At 40.3% G+C, this 13,510-nt stretch overlaps 1 protein-coding gene across 10 annotated transcripts; it reads left to right on the top strand.

Annotated features, from left to right (window-relative positions):
• Positions 1-10,973: 10,973 nt before the first annotated feature.
• On the top strand, positions 10,974-12,874 carry LOC124687984. 10 transcript variants are annotated; one of them, XR_006998392.1, is made up of 6 exons: positions 10,974-11,231; positions 11,358-11,496; positions 11,693-11,736; positions 12,220-12,334; positions 12,418-12,469; positions 12,547-12,874. XR_006998392.1 is itself a non-coding variant. In XM_047221704.1 (6 exons), the coding sequence occupies exons 1-6, from the start codon at positions 11,168-11,170 to the stop codon at positions 12,574-12,576; spliced, it is 372 nt and encodes a 123-aa protein (XP_047077660.1). In that variant the 5' UTR covers positions 10,974-11,167; the 3' UTR covers positions 12,577-12,874. The 10 variants fall into 10 exon arrangements, 3 of the variants coding, with proteins under 3 accessions (XP_047077660.1, XP_047077658.1, XP_047077659.1); XR_006998391.1 differs by having other exon boundaries at positions 11,915-12,334; XR_006998393.1 differs by having other exon boundaries at positions 11,358-11,563.
• Positions 12,875-13,510: the final 636 nt, after the last annotated feature.

Below are 13,510 nucleotides of genomic sequence, written 5' to 3'. Positions count from 1 at the left end.
CCGAATAAAAATATAGTTTCGGGGAGGAACCTGATAATTTGTCGATGAAGAAGGGGATGCCTTGGGCATCCCCAAGCTTAGACGCTTGAGTCTTCTTGATATATGCAGGGGTGAACCACCGGGTGCATCCCCAAGCTTAGAGCTTTCACTCTCCTTGATCATGTTGCATCATACTCCTCTCTTGATCCTTGAAAACTTCCTCCACACCAAACTCGAAACAACTCATTAGAGGGTTAGTGCACAATATAAATTGACATATTCAGAGGTGACACAATCATTCTTAACACTTCTGGACATTGCATAATGCTACTGGACATTAGTGGATCAAAGAAATTCATCCAACATAGCGAAAGAGGCAATGCGAAATAAAAGGCAGAATCTGTCAAAACAGAACAGTTCGTATTGACGAATTTTAAAATGACACCAGACTTGCTCAAACGAAAATGCTCAAATTGAATGAAAGTTGCGTACATATCTGAGGATCATGCTCGTAAATTGGCGTAATTTTCTGAGCTACCTACAGGGAGGTGGACCCAGATTCGTGACAGCAAAGAAATCTGGAACTGCGCAGTAATCCAAATCTAGTACTTACTTTTCTATCAACGGCTTAACTTGGCACAACAAAACTCAAAACTAAGATAAGGAGAGGTTGCTACAGTAGTAAACAACTTCCAAGACACAAAATAAAAACAAAGTACTGTAGGTAAAAACATGGGTTGTCTCCCATAAGCGCTTTTCTTTAACGCCTTTCGGCTAGGCGCGAAAGTGTGTATCAAGTAACATCGAGAGATGAAGCATCAACATCATAATTTGTTCTAATAATAGAATCATAAGGTACCTTTATTCTCTTTCTAGGGAAGTGTTCCATACCTTTCTTGAGAGGAAATTGATATTTTATATTACCTTCCCTCATATCAATAATAGCACCAACGAGTTCGAAGAAAAGGTCTTCCCAATATAATTGGACAAGATGCATTGCATTCAATATCCAAGACAACAAAATCAACGGGAACAAGATTATTGTTAACGGTAATGCGAACATTATCAACTTTACCCAAAGGTTTCTTTGTAGAATGATCAGCAAGATTAACATCCAAATAACAATTTTTCAGCGGTGGCAAGTCAAGCATATTATAAATTTTCTTCGGCATAACAGAAATACTTGCACCAAGATCACATAAAGCATTACAATCAAAATCTTTAACCTTCATCTTAATGATGGGCTCCCAACCATCTTCTAGCTTTTTAGGAATAGAGGCTTCGCGCTCTAGTTTCTCTTCTCTAGCTTTTATGAGAGCATTTGTAATATGATGCGTGAAAGCCAAATTTATAGCACTAGCATCAGGACTTTTAGCAAGTTTTTGCAAGAACTTTATAACTTCAGAGATGTGGCAATCATCAAAATTCAAACCATTATAATCTAAAGCAATGGGATCATCATCCCCAATGTTGGAAAAAATTTCAGCAGCTTTATCATAGGCGGTTTCGGCGAGTTTTAGCGGTTTCGAGCAGTTTTCGCGCTTTGCATTAGAAGTGGAAACATTGCTAACACCAATTCTTTTATTAGTATGAGTAGGAGGTGCAGCAACATGTGTAGCATTAGCATTACTAGTGGTGGTAATAGTCCAAACTTTAGCTATATTCTTCTCTTTAGCTAGTTTTTCATTTTCTTCTCTATCCCACCTAGCACGCAGTTCAGCCATTAATCTTATATTCTCATTAATTCTAACTTGGATGGCATTTGCTGTAGTAGTAATTTTATCATCTAAATCCTCAGGTTTAGCAGCCATTTTATTGATTAAAGAAGATTGTGATGCGGACATGTATGAGATTTGGGTTTCGGCACTAGCAAGTTTAGTTTGCAACCCGAGATTTCCCTATTCAGATTTTCAAGTTGATTTCCTATATTCTTCAACAAGATAGATTGCTCATTCATAATTTTAGTAAACAATTTATTTTGCTCATATTGTGATTGCATAAAACTCTTGGTGGATCTTTCAATTTCTAACATCTTTTCTTCATTAGGTGAAGCATACCTACCATAAGAGTTACCATTAGCAGAGTATGGCCTAGAATCATTGTGATTGTTATTTTTAATGAAATTCACATCAACATATTCTTTTTGAGCAACTAATGACGCTAACGGAACATTATTAGAATTAACATTAGGCCTACCGTTCACAAGCATGGACATAATAGCATCAATCTTATCACTCGGGGAAGAGGATTCCTCGACGGAATTTACCTTCTTACCTTGTGGAGCTCTTTCCGTGTGCCATTCAGAGTAGTTGATCATCATATTATCAAGAAGCTTTGTTGCTTCACCAAGAGTGATGGACATAAAGGTACCTCCAGCAGCTGAATCCAATAAATTCCGCGAAGAAAAATTTAGTCCTGCATAGAAGGTTTGGATGATCATCCAAGTAGTCAGTCCATGGGTTGGGCAATTTTTAACCAGAGATTTCATTCTTTCCCAAGCTTGAGCAACATGTTCAGTATCTAATTGTTTAAAATTCATTATGCTACTCCTCAAAGATATAATTTTAGCGGGGGATAATATCTACCAATAAAAGCATCCTTGCATTTAGTCCATGAATCAATACTATTCTTAGGCGGAGATAGCAGCCAATCTTTAGCTCTTCCTCTTAATGAGAAAGGGAACAATTTTAGTTTAATAATATCACCATCTACATCTTTATATTTTTGCATTTCGCATAGTTCAACAAAATTATTAAGATGGGCAGCGAGCATCATTAGAACTAATTCCGGAAAATTGATCTTTCATAACAAGATTCAGTAAAGCAGGTTTAATTTCAAAGAATTCTGCTGTAGTAGCAGGTGGAGCAATAGGTGTGCATAAGAAATCATTATTATTTGTGGTTGTGAAGTCACACAACTTAGTATTTTCAGGGGTGGCCATTTTAGCAATAGTAAATAAAGCAAACTAGATAAAGTAAATGCAAGTAAACTAATTTTTTTGTGTTTTCGATATAGCAAACAAGATAGCAAATAAAGTAAAACTAGCAACTAATTTTTTTGTATTTTGATTTAGTGCAGCAAACAAAGTAGTAAATAAAATAAAGCAAGACAAAAACAAAGTAAAGAGATTGAGAAGTGGAGACTCCCCTTGCGGCGTGTCTTGATCTCCCCGGCAACGGCGCCGAGAAAATATGCTTGATGGCGTGTATTTCACACGTTCGTTGGGCAACCCCAAGAGGAAGGTATGATGAGCACGGCGAGCAAGTTTTCCCTCGAGAAAGAAACCAAGGTTTATCGAACCGGGAGGAGCCAAGAAGCACGTTGAAGGTTGATGGCGGCGGGATGTAGTGCGGCGCAACACCGGAGATTCCGGCGCCAACGTGGAACCTGCACAACACAACCAAAGTACTTTGCCCCAACGAAACGATGAGGTTGTCAATCTCACCGGCTTGCTCGTAACAAAGGATTAACCGTATTGTGTGGAAGATGATTGTTTGCGAGAGAAAACGGTAAAAACAAGTATTGCGGTAGATTGTATTTCAATAAAGAGAATTGGACCGGGGTCCACAGTTCACTAGAGGTGTCTCTCCCATAAGACGAACAGGCATGTTGGGTGAACAAATTACAGTTGGGCAATTGACAAATAAAGAGAGCATGACAATGCACATACATATCATGATGAGTATAGTGAGATTTAATTGGGCATTACGACAAAGTACATAGACCGCCATCCAACTGCATCTATGCCTAAAAAGTCCACCTTCGAGGTTATCATCCGAACCCCTCCGAGTATTAAGTTGCAAAGCAACGAGACAATTGCATTAAGTATGGTGCGTAATGTAACTAGTGACTACATCCTTGAACATAGCACTAATGTTTTATCCCTAGTGGCAACGAGCACAACACAACCTTAGAACTTTACATCCTTTGTCCCGGTGTCAATGCGGGCATGAACCCACTATCGAGCATAAGTACTCCCTCTTGGAGTTAAAAGCATCTACTTGGCCGGAGCATCTACTAGTAACGGAGAGCATGCAAGATCATAAACAACACATAAGCATAACTTTGATAATCAACATAACAAGTATTCTCTATTCATCGGATCCCAACAAACGCAACATATAGAATTACATATAGATGATCTTGATCATGATAGGCAGCTCACAAGATCCGACAATGATAGCATAATGGGGAGAAGACAACCATCTAGCTACTGCTATGGACCCATAGTCCAGGGGTAGACTACTCACTCATCACTCCGGAGGCGACCATGGCGGTGTAGAGTCCTCGGGGAGATGATTCCCCTCTCCGGCAGGGTGCCGGAGGCGATCTCCGGGATCCCCCGAGATGGGATCGGCGGCGACGGCGTCTCGGTAAGGTTTTCCGTATCGTGGCTCTCGGTGCTGGAAGTTTCGTCACGGAGGCTTTAAGTAGGCGGAAGGGCAAGTCGAGAGGGGGCACGGGGGCCCCGGATGACAGGGCGGCGCGGCCAAGGGGGGCCGCGCCGCCCTAGGGTTTGGCTCCCCGTGGCCCCACTTCGTTTCGTCTTCGGACTTCGGAAGCTTCGTGAGAAAATAGGCCCCTGGGCTTTTATTTCGTCCAATTCCGAGAATATTTCTTTACTAGGATTTACTGAAACCAAAAACAGCAGAAAACAAGCAACCGGCACTTCGGCATCTTGTTAATAGGTTAGTTCCAGAAAATGCACGAATATGACATAAAGTGTGCATAAAACATGTAGATAACATCAATAATGTGGCATGGAACACAAGAAATTATCGATACGTTGGAGACGTATCACATCACTAGAGTAGCACATAGATAAATTGTGATACAAAACACATTGCAATCATAAAGAGATATAAGTAAGCACTTCACTACGCCATTCATAACAGTGAATAAGTATTCTGTGAAATATAGCCTAAGAGACCCACACGGTGCACATACTGTCACCTTTACACACGTGGGACAAGGAGTCTCCGGAGATCACATAAGTAAAATTCACTTGACTAGCATAATGACATCTAGATTACAAGCATCATCATATGAATCTCAATCATGTAAGGCAGCTCATGAGATTATTGTATTGAAGAACATAGGAGAGAGATGAACCACATAGCTACCGGTACAGCCCCGAGCCTCGACGGAGAACTACTCCCTCCTCATGGGAGACAACAACGTTGATGGAGATGGCGGTGGTGTCGATGGAGGAGCCTTCCGGGGGCACTTCCCCGCCCCGGCGGCGTGCCGGAACAGAGACTCCTGTCCCCCAGATCTTGGCTTCGCGATGGCGGTGGCTCTAGAAGGTTTCTCGTACCGTGGCTTTTTTTTCTCGAGGTTTTAGGTCGAGGGGCTTCTTATAGGCGAAGAGGCGGCGTCAGAGGGTCGAAGAGGCGGTGACACCATAGGGTGGCGCGGGCCACACCCAGGTCGCGCCGGCCTATGGTCCCGTGGGACTGTGCCCCCTCTCTGGCGGTTCTCGGGTGTTCTGGAAGCTTCGTGGAAAAATAGGATGCTGGGTCTTGATTTCGTCCGATTCCGAGAATATTTCCTTACTAGGATTTCTGGAACCAAAAACAGCAGAAAACGAACCGGCCCTTCGGCATCTCATCAATAGGTTAGTTCCGGAAAACGCATAAATATGACATATAGTATGCATAAAACATGAAGATATCATCAATAATGTGGCATGGAACATAAGAAATTATCGATACGTCGGAGACGTATCACGCCCCTCCAAGTTGATGGTGTTGAACCATTGATCACCCTGCAGCTCACTGGTCGACGATGCGCAGGTATATATTTCTGACTGGCCCTTCACCCTTTAATTGTAATTCATTGTGACCTGTAGTCTTGCCAATTACTTGGATAAATTTCTATATAATCACAATACTTGCTGTTGTAGTGTCTATTGTCTTGCTTGGTTCATGTCAAACCAAGGAATGAGTTTTGTGATAATTGGACAGTGTGTACTTTAATCGTTCTCAACTGCAAGGTTGCAAGTGTAGATCGCCAGAAGCATGTGCAAGTGTGTTGTGTGTGTGTACCTGTGGTTGGGTTGTCGTGTGCGCTCATCTTAGGAATTTTGTGAGATTGTGGGGTGAATTGGTTTTGATAAAAAAAATGAGGATATGCTATGAATCTGTAGAAATTTAGCTAGATTGTGGAGTGAATTGATTTTGAACAGTACTTGCCAATTGATATATATACTTGGTTAGATTTAATCTCGATGAGGTCAACATCCCACTCCTCCTCTCGCTAATAAAATAAGGACAAGTACCATGAAAAAGTACTTAGACCATATCTACTATTTGTTGTTATACCTCGGAAAGAGCATGTCCACTATCTGCACTTTCATGTACTTTGTTTTATTCTCATAAATGTATCTATTTCTAACAATCTTGTGTCATCAGCCTGTTGAACTATGCTTGTGGTTAATTACCTTTTCTGAGACGGTCTATTCCTGGTATGGTAATTTACTTGGGAGATACCCTACTTATAAGTTGTGCAATCAGTAAAGGATAGAATAGATTTACTTCAAATATGTGAGTCAATATATGTGCTTTATGCTGTAACTTTGCTGGCTCATGTTATGGTGATTATTTTGTGAGGCACATGCCATTGTCTCAAATGGGCTGATCTATAAAAATACTGGAGTGCCCAGTTAACTTTGATCTTTTGTGCACCAGGATGTATTCGCACTTGCAATATGTTTAGTTTAGTTGACCTTGCCTTGTCATTTCATTAATGTTTTATTTTCTACAATGTATAAAACTTGTTCATAATAATTTGACACGGTTGAAATTTAACAAGCCGATGGTCTTATTTTTGGCAGATACCAAAACTTAGTTTCTGGATGGGCGAGTTGTATTCACAAAGCAAGGAAAGCACGTAATGCCACCGAAGGATCCAACATCCGATATGACTATCATTGCACTTAAAGGTTCCGTTCAGTTCAGGAAATTCGTGAAAAGGAGAGCCAATGTTTCTGGGATCTTGTTGGATCTAATCTTGGAATTATATTGGGTGTTGAGAGAACGTCTGCAAGGTAAACTGCTGCCACATTTTATGTATATCTCAAAATGTGTTATCACTTGGACCACATGTTTTAGCAGGCCATCTCTTTAATATTCTTAATTGACTGCTGTGCCACATTGTTATTCTTCATATCCTTTTCAGTATGAAAATACAGTGAACTTTTCTGTATGATGTTTCCTTTTTGCCCCAAAGCATGCACGCATGGTTTATTCCTTCTCTAGACACATCGACAAGTTCACTAAATAAAGCAAATGTGTAGGTGGTGCAGAATAAGTGATCAGTGATATTACAATCTATAATAAAATAATTTTATTTCAAATTGTATTATTTAGCGAGTTTTCTTAAAGAGATACTTTAAATATATATCCTGCCCAACCATGTGAGAAGTGAGTGTGACAGGACATGTCTCTACATAAAGTTCTAAATCATATAAATATATGTATTATAATTAGTTACAAAAATACTTAAAATAACAACTAAGCAACATTGTATCTTCTATTTATTCGAGGATGATGGTTCTAACATGAAGGTCCACTTTTTTATGCGATCAATAAGGCTTCGTGCAATAGCTGGGATATTTGCTTAAAGCTTCATTTTCTTCATACTTCAGGATGTGAATCAAAAATCGCTTCCTTAGTTGAAAACCGTCCTATATATGCATTATATAAAATTGTTATAAAAGACATGTGCAAAGTGTACGCAAATGAACATGTGTAAATACTCACCGTGGGTACTGGAAAACATAGCAATCCATCGTACCATGAATGCATGAACTCAAAAACCAAATAACCCGATAGAGCACTGCATGCATATAATGTTACATTGCGGGTCGAATAAATACGTTAAGATTGTAACACATTGTTAAGATTCTTACTCGTCTTCATTTGTTGGAACTTTGGGAACCTTGCAACCCCATGTAGTTATGTCATCCTTTGATGCAGGGTTTGCAACTTTGAGCGCAAGGTTAAAATTGTTGGCCACATTTTTAAGTATAGTCTTCCCCAAATATGATATTGGAAGCGGGTCCAAAAAAGAGATAACTTTTTTGTTCCGATCCAAGATGAACAACTGGAATAACCCAACAATATCCCAAGGCAATAAAATCTGCACCGATACATTTAAAAATACAGTAAGCATTATAACAGATAATTAACTCTTTAAGAATGAAGGATTGAATTCTTACCATATTGCATTCAGATATATGATACTAATTGCTGTCAGGCCAGCTAAGAAATAACTGAGCCAACCTAGCAATGTCAGTATTATCACTACAATTTGGATCTCGTGCATATTTAGACATCAACTAAAATAATAATAAAAAACATTATTGATGCGGCAAATGAGTCACATATAAGTAGATTTAATATGTAGTTATAGTAACTTACACAGAACTTCAAATCCATGTAGTGGACTGGGACATCCCTAGCAAGCTGGATGTCGTGGCACGCTAGTATTCGTATGACCCATATTAAAGCAACTAACGTCCATATTTTCATTCTTTTTTAGTATGTTACTTATTTGTCTTAAATTAAGACTAATAGGATAAGGACTTGAACTTCTAACCCATTCGGTCCTGTGAAATTCGAATTATGCCAATTACAATTACAAGTATGCTATTGCAATTTATAAGAGCAATACAATGAAATAAAAAATGTTGCTTACTCTAGTGAAGGGATATCATCAATTGTGTTGATGTATAGGCAAAGTTCATCTATTAATTCCTCGTCGGTTGGATTGGCAGATGGTGACATAAGCAATGACTGCGAGATGAATCCAATTTCTGATGCTAGTTTCGATGTTTTGATGTTTTTAGGGGGTCCATCCACAATGACACAATCAGCGGGATCAAATGTTTGGTCTTCATCATCTTTCAAGTCTCGATTCCTTATATTATCATCATTCAAATGTAAATCCACCAAAATGACTGCTAGTTTGTTTCTAAAATCTATCATATTGACCTATTAATCAAACAGTAATTAAAGTTAGTTTTGAAGTAATAATGATACAACCTAGAATAAGTATCACGATATGGAGCAAATATACCTGCTAGGGAATGTCAGATAAAATATCCCCTGTGAAGTATTCCATGAAGTTTAACATCCATAGACCACACGATGACCTGCAAGATTACATATTTTTGATGACACAATGGAAGATAATGGTGTCCTAGTGAGTATATAAGGTTTGTTCTAATTGCGAAGCTGTTGTTGTTCTTTACAAGGGTGTGCAATCACACAACTAACATGGAACTTATTTTCTACAATTCTTATGCTAGATCATGAGGGAAACACTGACCATGTTTGTGTCATCTAGATCTTGAGGATACAACGCAACATGTATGTATTTCACGATTTCAAGGTCATTTTGTTGTATATGCAGAAATAATGCACCAAATATTATACACTGTAGTAAGCCTGTTTGCGATTAGTGCACTGTCTGACACTAAGTTATCCGTGTTTTCATGTCATTGCTAGTCTTTTCATAATGTTCCTTTCGTGTTTGCAGTGACCACTATTGTTACCGGTGGAATTGTTGTACCAGTGTTGGGGGCTCGCAACAATTATGTGACTGTTGTGGTGATGAATTTAGCTGCTACTCCTCTCGAGCTAAGGTAAACACACTCTCGACATTGACTGCAGTAAATCAAAGCACACAGTACCCACTTGTGAAGATAGTAGGAGCCCTTCACAATTTTTTTAAACTTTGCAGAAATGACAATTAACCATCACAAATGCATCTATCTTTTGTTGGTAGGCTATACGCTGTCTCTGTAGATACTCAGCTTTATTTTCTTCAGACATTCGAGCATACCATGACATGTTACTGCGTTTAGGGCGGTTTTGGCTTGGGCATACACGATTGTTTGTTAGGTCTGTCACAGGATCATTAATAAAATATCATTGTCAGAGTATTTCCATAAACACATTGCCACAACACCACACTCGTACAAGTCTGATGTAGAGCATATATACTTGCTGAAATAAATTAAACAAGAGGCCCAACAATATATTACCCGATATTTGGCTGAGTGAAACTGCCCCAGTAATATTGGATTGGGCGACAAGAATAGGTCTATTTCCTCCTGATTTTGCTTGCATATGCCATGCTTCATTTCTGTGCAACCAATCGGACTCATTGTCACCGCCCAGTTGAGATGCATAGTGCTGCACATGTGGTGCAATATCTGTAAGTATTTATAGCTGCGAATCAGCCTTTGAAATAACATGGCACATATATGTTGGAAGTATAGAAGACATGACCTTCTTCAGTAGCAATGTTCTGTATCTGTGTGACTCTAGATATTGTGGTGACCTGTGTAGAGCATGGTATGTTTTCCTCATTGTCACCGGCGTGTGGCTGTTTTTTAAGCTCCCGTAATTCACGTCGGCGTTTTAAGATCTCATCTTTCTTTACTATTAAATGGGAGTTGGTCGTTTGACACTCAACGCACTTTAATGGTCGTCATTAGAAACATCCTACCCGTCTAATATCCCGCGACCAAACTTCACCGTCCGATCTACAAGCAAATCCCACGAACCGTAATCCCAGCTGACCACCGAAGGTAGTCTCTCGGCATCGCAGGTAGTCTCTCGGTTGCTCGCCTAGGGTTTCCTCCTGAAAAAATGGCCACCGCCTCGCCACCCAGCGCCGTCCCTGAGCCGCCACCACCACTGTACCACCCCTGCCTCCCGCCCGCCTGGATATCACGCTGAGAAGGGAGACTCCGTCAAGCAGGGATTTTATGTCGAGCGGGTTGAGTTCTTCGCGGATCTTTGACGAGGGGAGGAGCACCTGCGGCCAAATCGTCCTTCCCCAACCACGACCATGTCGCGCGCCGCCCCCTGCCGGCCAGCTGTTGTAGCTGCGTGCCGCCCCTTCCGGGAGATCCCTACCTCGTACGGCCGTCCTCGCGTACCGCCCGGTTTGCTGCGGACATCCCCTCGCGCCTCCACGCCGCCACGCTCGTGACTACAACCTCCACGGGATCTCCTCCGAGCGCTGCCCCAACATGGCTACTCCAGACAATCATCCGCACGCCCCGTCGGCTTGGCACAGATTGGGCCATTTACTCTCGGGACTCCCTTTGGTCTGGTCGCTGTAGTTGGAGGCCTATTATCAGGGTGCTTCACCAGGGTCGGCTTTCCATTGCATGATTTTGTGAGATCTTCAAGCTTCTATAGAGATTTTTGTTGATATGTGAGATGCAAAATTAGGTACAAATTATGCTGAAGATTTTTAGTATGGTTGTGCAGTAGGCTAAGTATAGACTAAATGGCGCTGCACTAATCAAATCTTCTGTCATATATGCTTTTCTATTGATCTTTGATCTTTGTATTCAGGTGGATGGGAATAGTTCAAGGGCCTGATGGCTTAGTGGATTCTGTACTGAGTGCTCAACGTGAAGTAGCAGCATCATTTCGCACAAACACACTATTGATTGAGAAATATTTTACTCAACCAAGGCACATAGAAGTCCAGGTAACATTGTGATATCAGTCCTTCAACAATGCTTCTCTCAATCTGCATAGATCCTCCGTTGTGTAAGGTATTTGATGTCAAACATGGAAAATGGTATTTACGGAAGCACTGGCTGAAGGCTTTCTTAACTGTCAATTCCTTGGATATTTTCTCCGAACGAAATAACATTTTACACTATTGCCAAATATGTTGACAGAGCTTTGGACTCATATTGGTGAAGGTGCTATGTCTGTTCCAAAGGTGACATACTTGATACTTGCATGTTGTGATTTAAGAAATTGATTTGATGTTCTTATGTTTGTTCATCTCACTACACTGCGTCGAGCTATTTGTTTGTTCCCTACACATAAGTAGCAAATTATTCCATATATTTAGTGCATTTCAAGATATATTATATACAAGTTGGTGATGGTGGTAGGTCAGTTGGTCTCTCTTTCATCGCCGAGCGGAAACACGGGCATTGGCCTCTCTTTCATCGCCACCTCGAGGGGATACAAGTTGATACTGACAATGCCAACGCCCATGAACATGGAGATGAGATTTCTGCTCAAAGCTTTCGGCGTCAAACTCGTCCTTACAGATGCAGAAATTCCGAACAAGACGCTTAAGTCTTGCATGCTCTAGCAGTTTAACAACCCTGTTAACCCAACCGTAACAAGGACATACAACACATGTGTCGAGGCACTCAAGTTGTGTGTAACCTGCTTGCTCATTTTCACTCAGGTAGAAATCTGGGAGGATTCGAAATGGAAGGTGGACATATTCATTGGTGGAATCGGGGCAGGTGGGACAATATCTGGTGTTTGTCGTTTCCTCGAGGAAATATCCCGATATCCAGGTTTCTTCAAATTCCGCCCAAACAAATCTTCTCTGTTATGTGCACCGTATATATGTTCCTGATACAATTTTCTTGTTTTCTAGGTTACTGGTGGTGAGCCTACTGGAAGTTACATACTCTCTGGTAGAAAACCTGGTATTCTATCTAGACTTCCTTTCATCTTGTCAATCCTATGGTCTTTGCCTTACACGATTGTTATCCCACCTGTGCAGGTCCACATAAGATTGAGTGCATTGGAGTGAGATTTCTTCCTAGGAGTTTGGACGTGATGTTTTCAGTGAAGTAATAGAGGTAGCTTATTTTAGTCTTAACATTTCTTGTACATGATGCCAGGGTGTAGGAGATCACCACATAATGCCTTGTATGAAATGCCAGGGTGTAGAAGATAGCATGATAATGATGTATATGTTAACTAACTTAAGCTAGAGTGGATGGTGTGGTGCTTTCCTATTTTGGTCCCTTCCATGGCCGAATTATAATGTACAAAGAATAAAATTTGCTTCTATTTTTTCTTGTGGGAATACACCTGATTAGTTTGTATGTCTATCTAAATAAGGGAAATACTTTTTTACTTACACGCATGGGTGTGGGTGTATTAGTCACTGTCTATTTTGCTTTGACATTCGGATAGAAGGAGAGAGAGAAAAAAATCTTTACATCTACCAAGGCGAGCGGGAATCTTGAGAAATAAGAAAAAATTGTCTATAGTCTATTTTTCACCAATGAAGTAGAACTTCTTTGTGTTCTCTTCTTCTGTCTCTATAATAATGCTATAAACTTATAAAGATGAAAACTATTCCAATTGCATGCAGGAAGTGGGTGCGCAATATGTTTTTGCTCCTTTTTGTTTGGTTAATTTGGATAAATGTTTTGCAACTTCACATAGAAGTCGTTGGCAGAAGATCCGGTGAACTCGGGTACATCAGGTTGGATCAAGTTTGTGATACTTTTACCTGATCTGATGCTACACCAATGTACATCTCTTCAGAAACGATTTAAATTTATCAGCAACTTGGCCTTCTCAAATTAGACACAAGTTTTAGAAATTTAACTAGAAGGGTATTTGCTCTTGAAATTTAGTTGTATACATGCTTATTTTTTTATGTGGATGGAGAGGATGGATAATAAAAGAGCTTTTCGTTTTAAGGATTGGGATTAATTTATACCTTGCATACA

This window comes from Lolium rigidum, chromosome 2 (assembly GCF_022539505.1).
Source record: "Lolium rigidum isolate FL_2022 chromosome 2, APGP_CSIRO_Lrig_0.1, whole genome shotgun sequence".
NCBI lineage: Eukaryota > Viridiplantae > Streptophyta > Magnoliopsida > Poales > Poaceae > Lolium > Lolium rigidum.
This window is presented reverse-complemented; position numbering and strand designations above follow the sequence as displayed.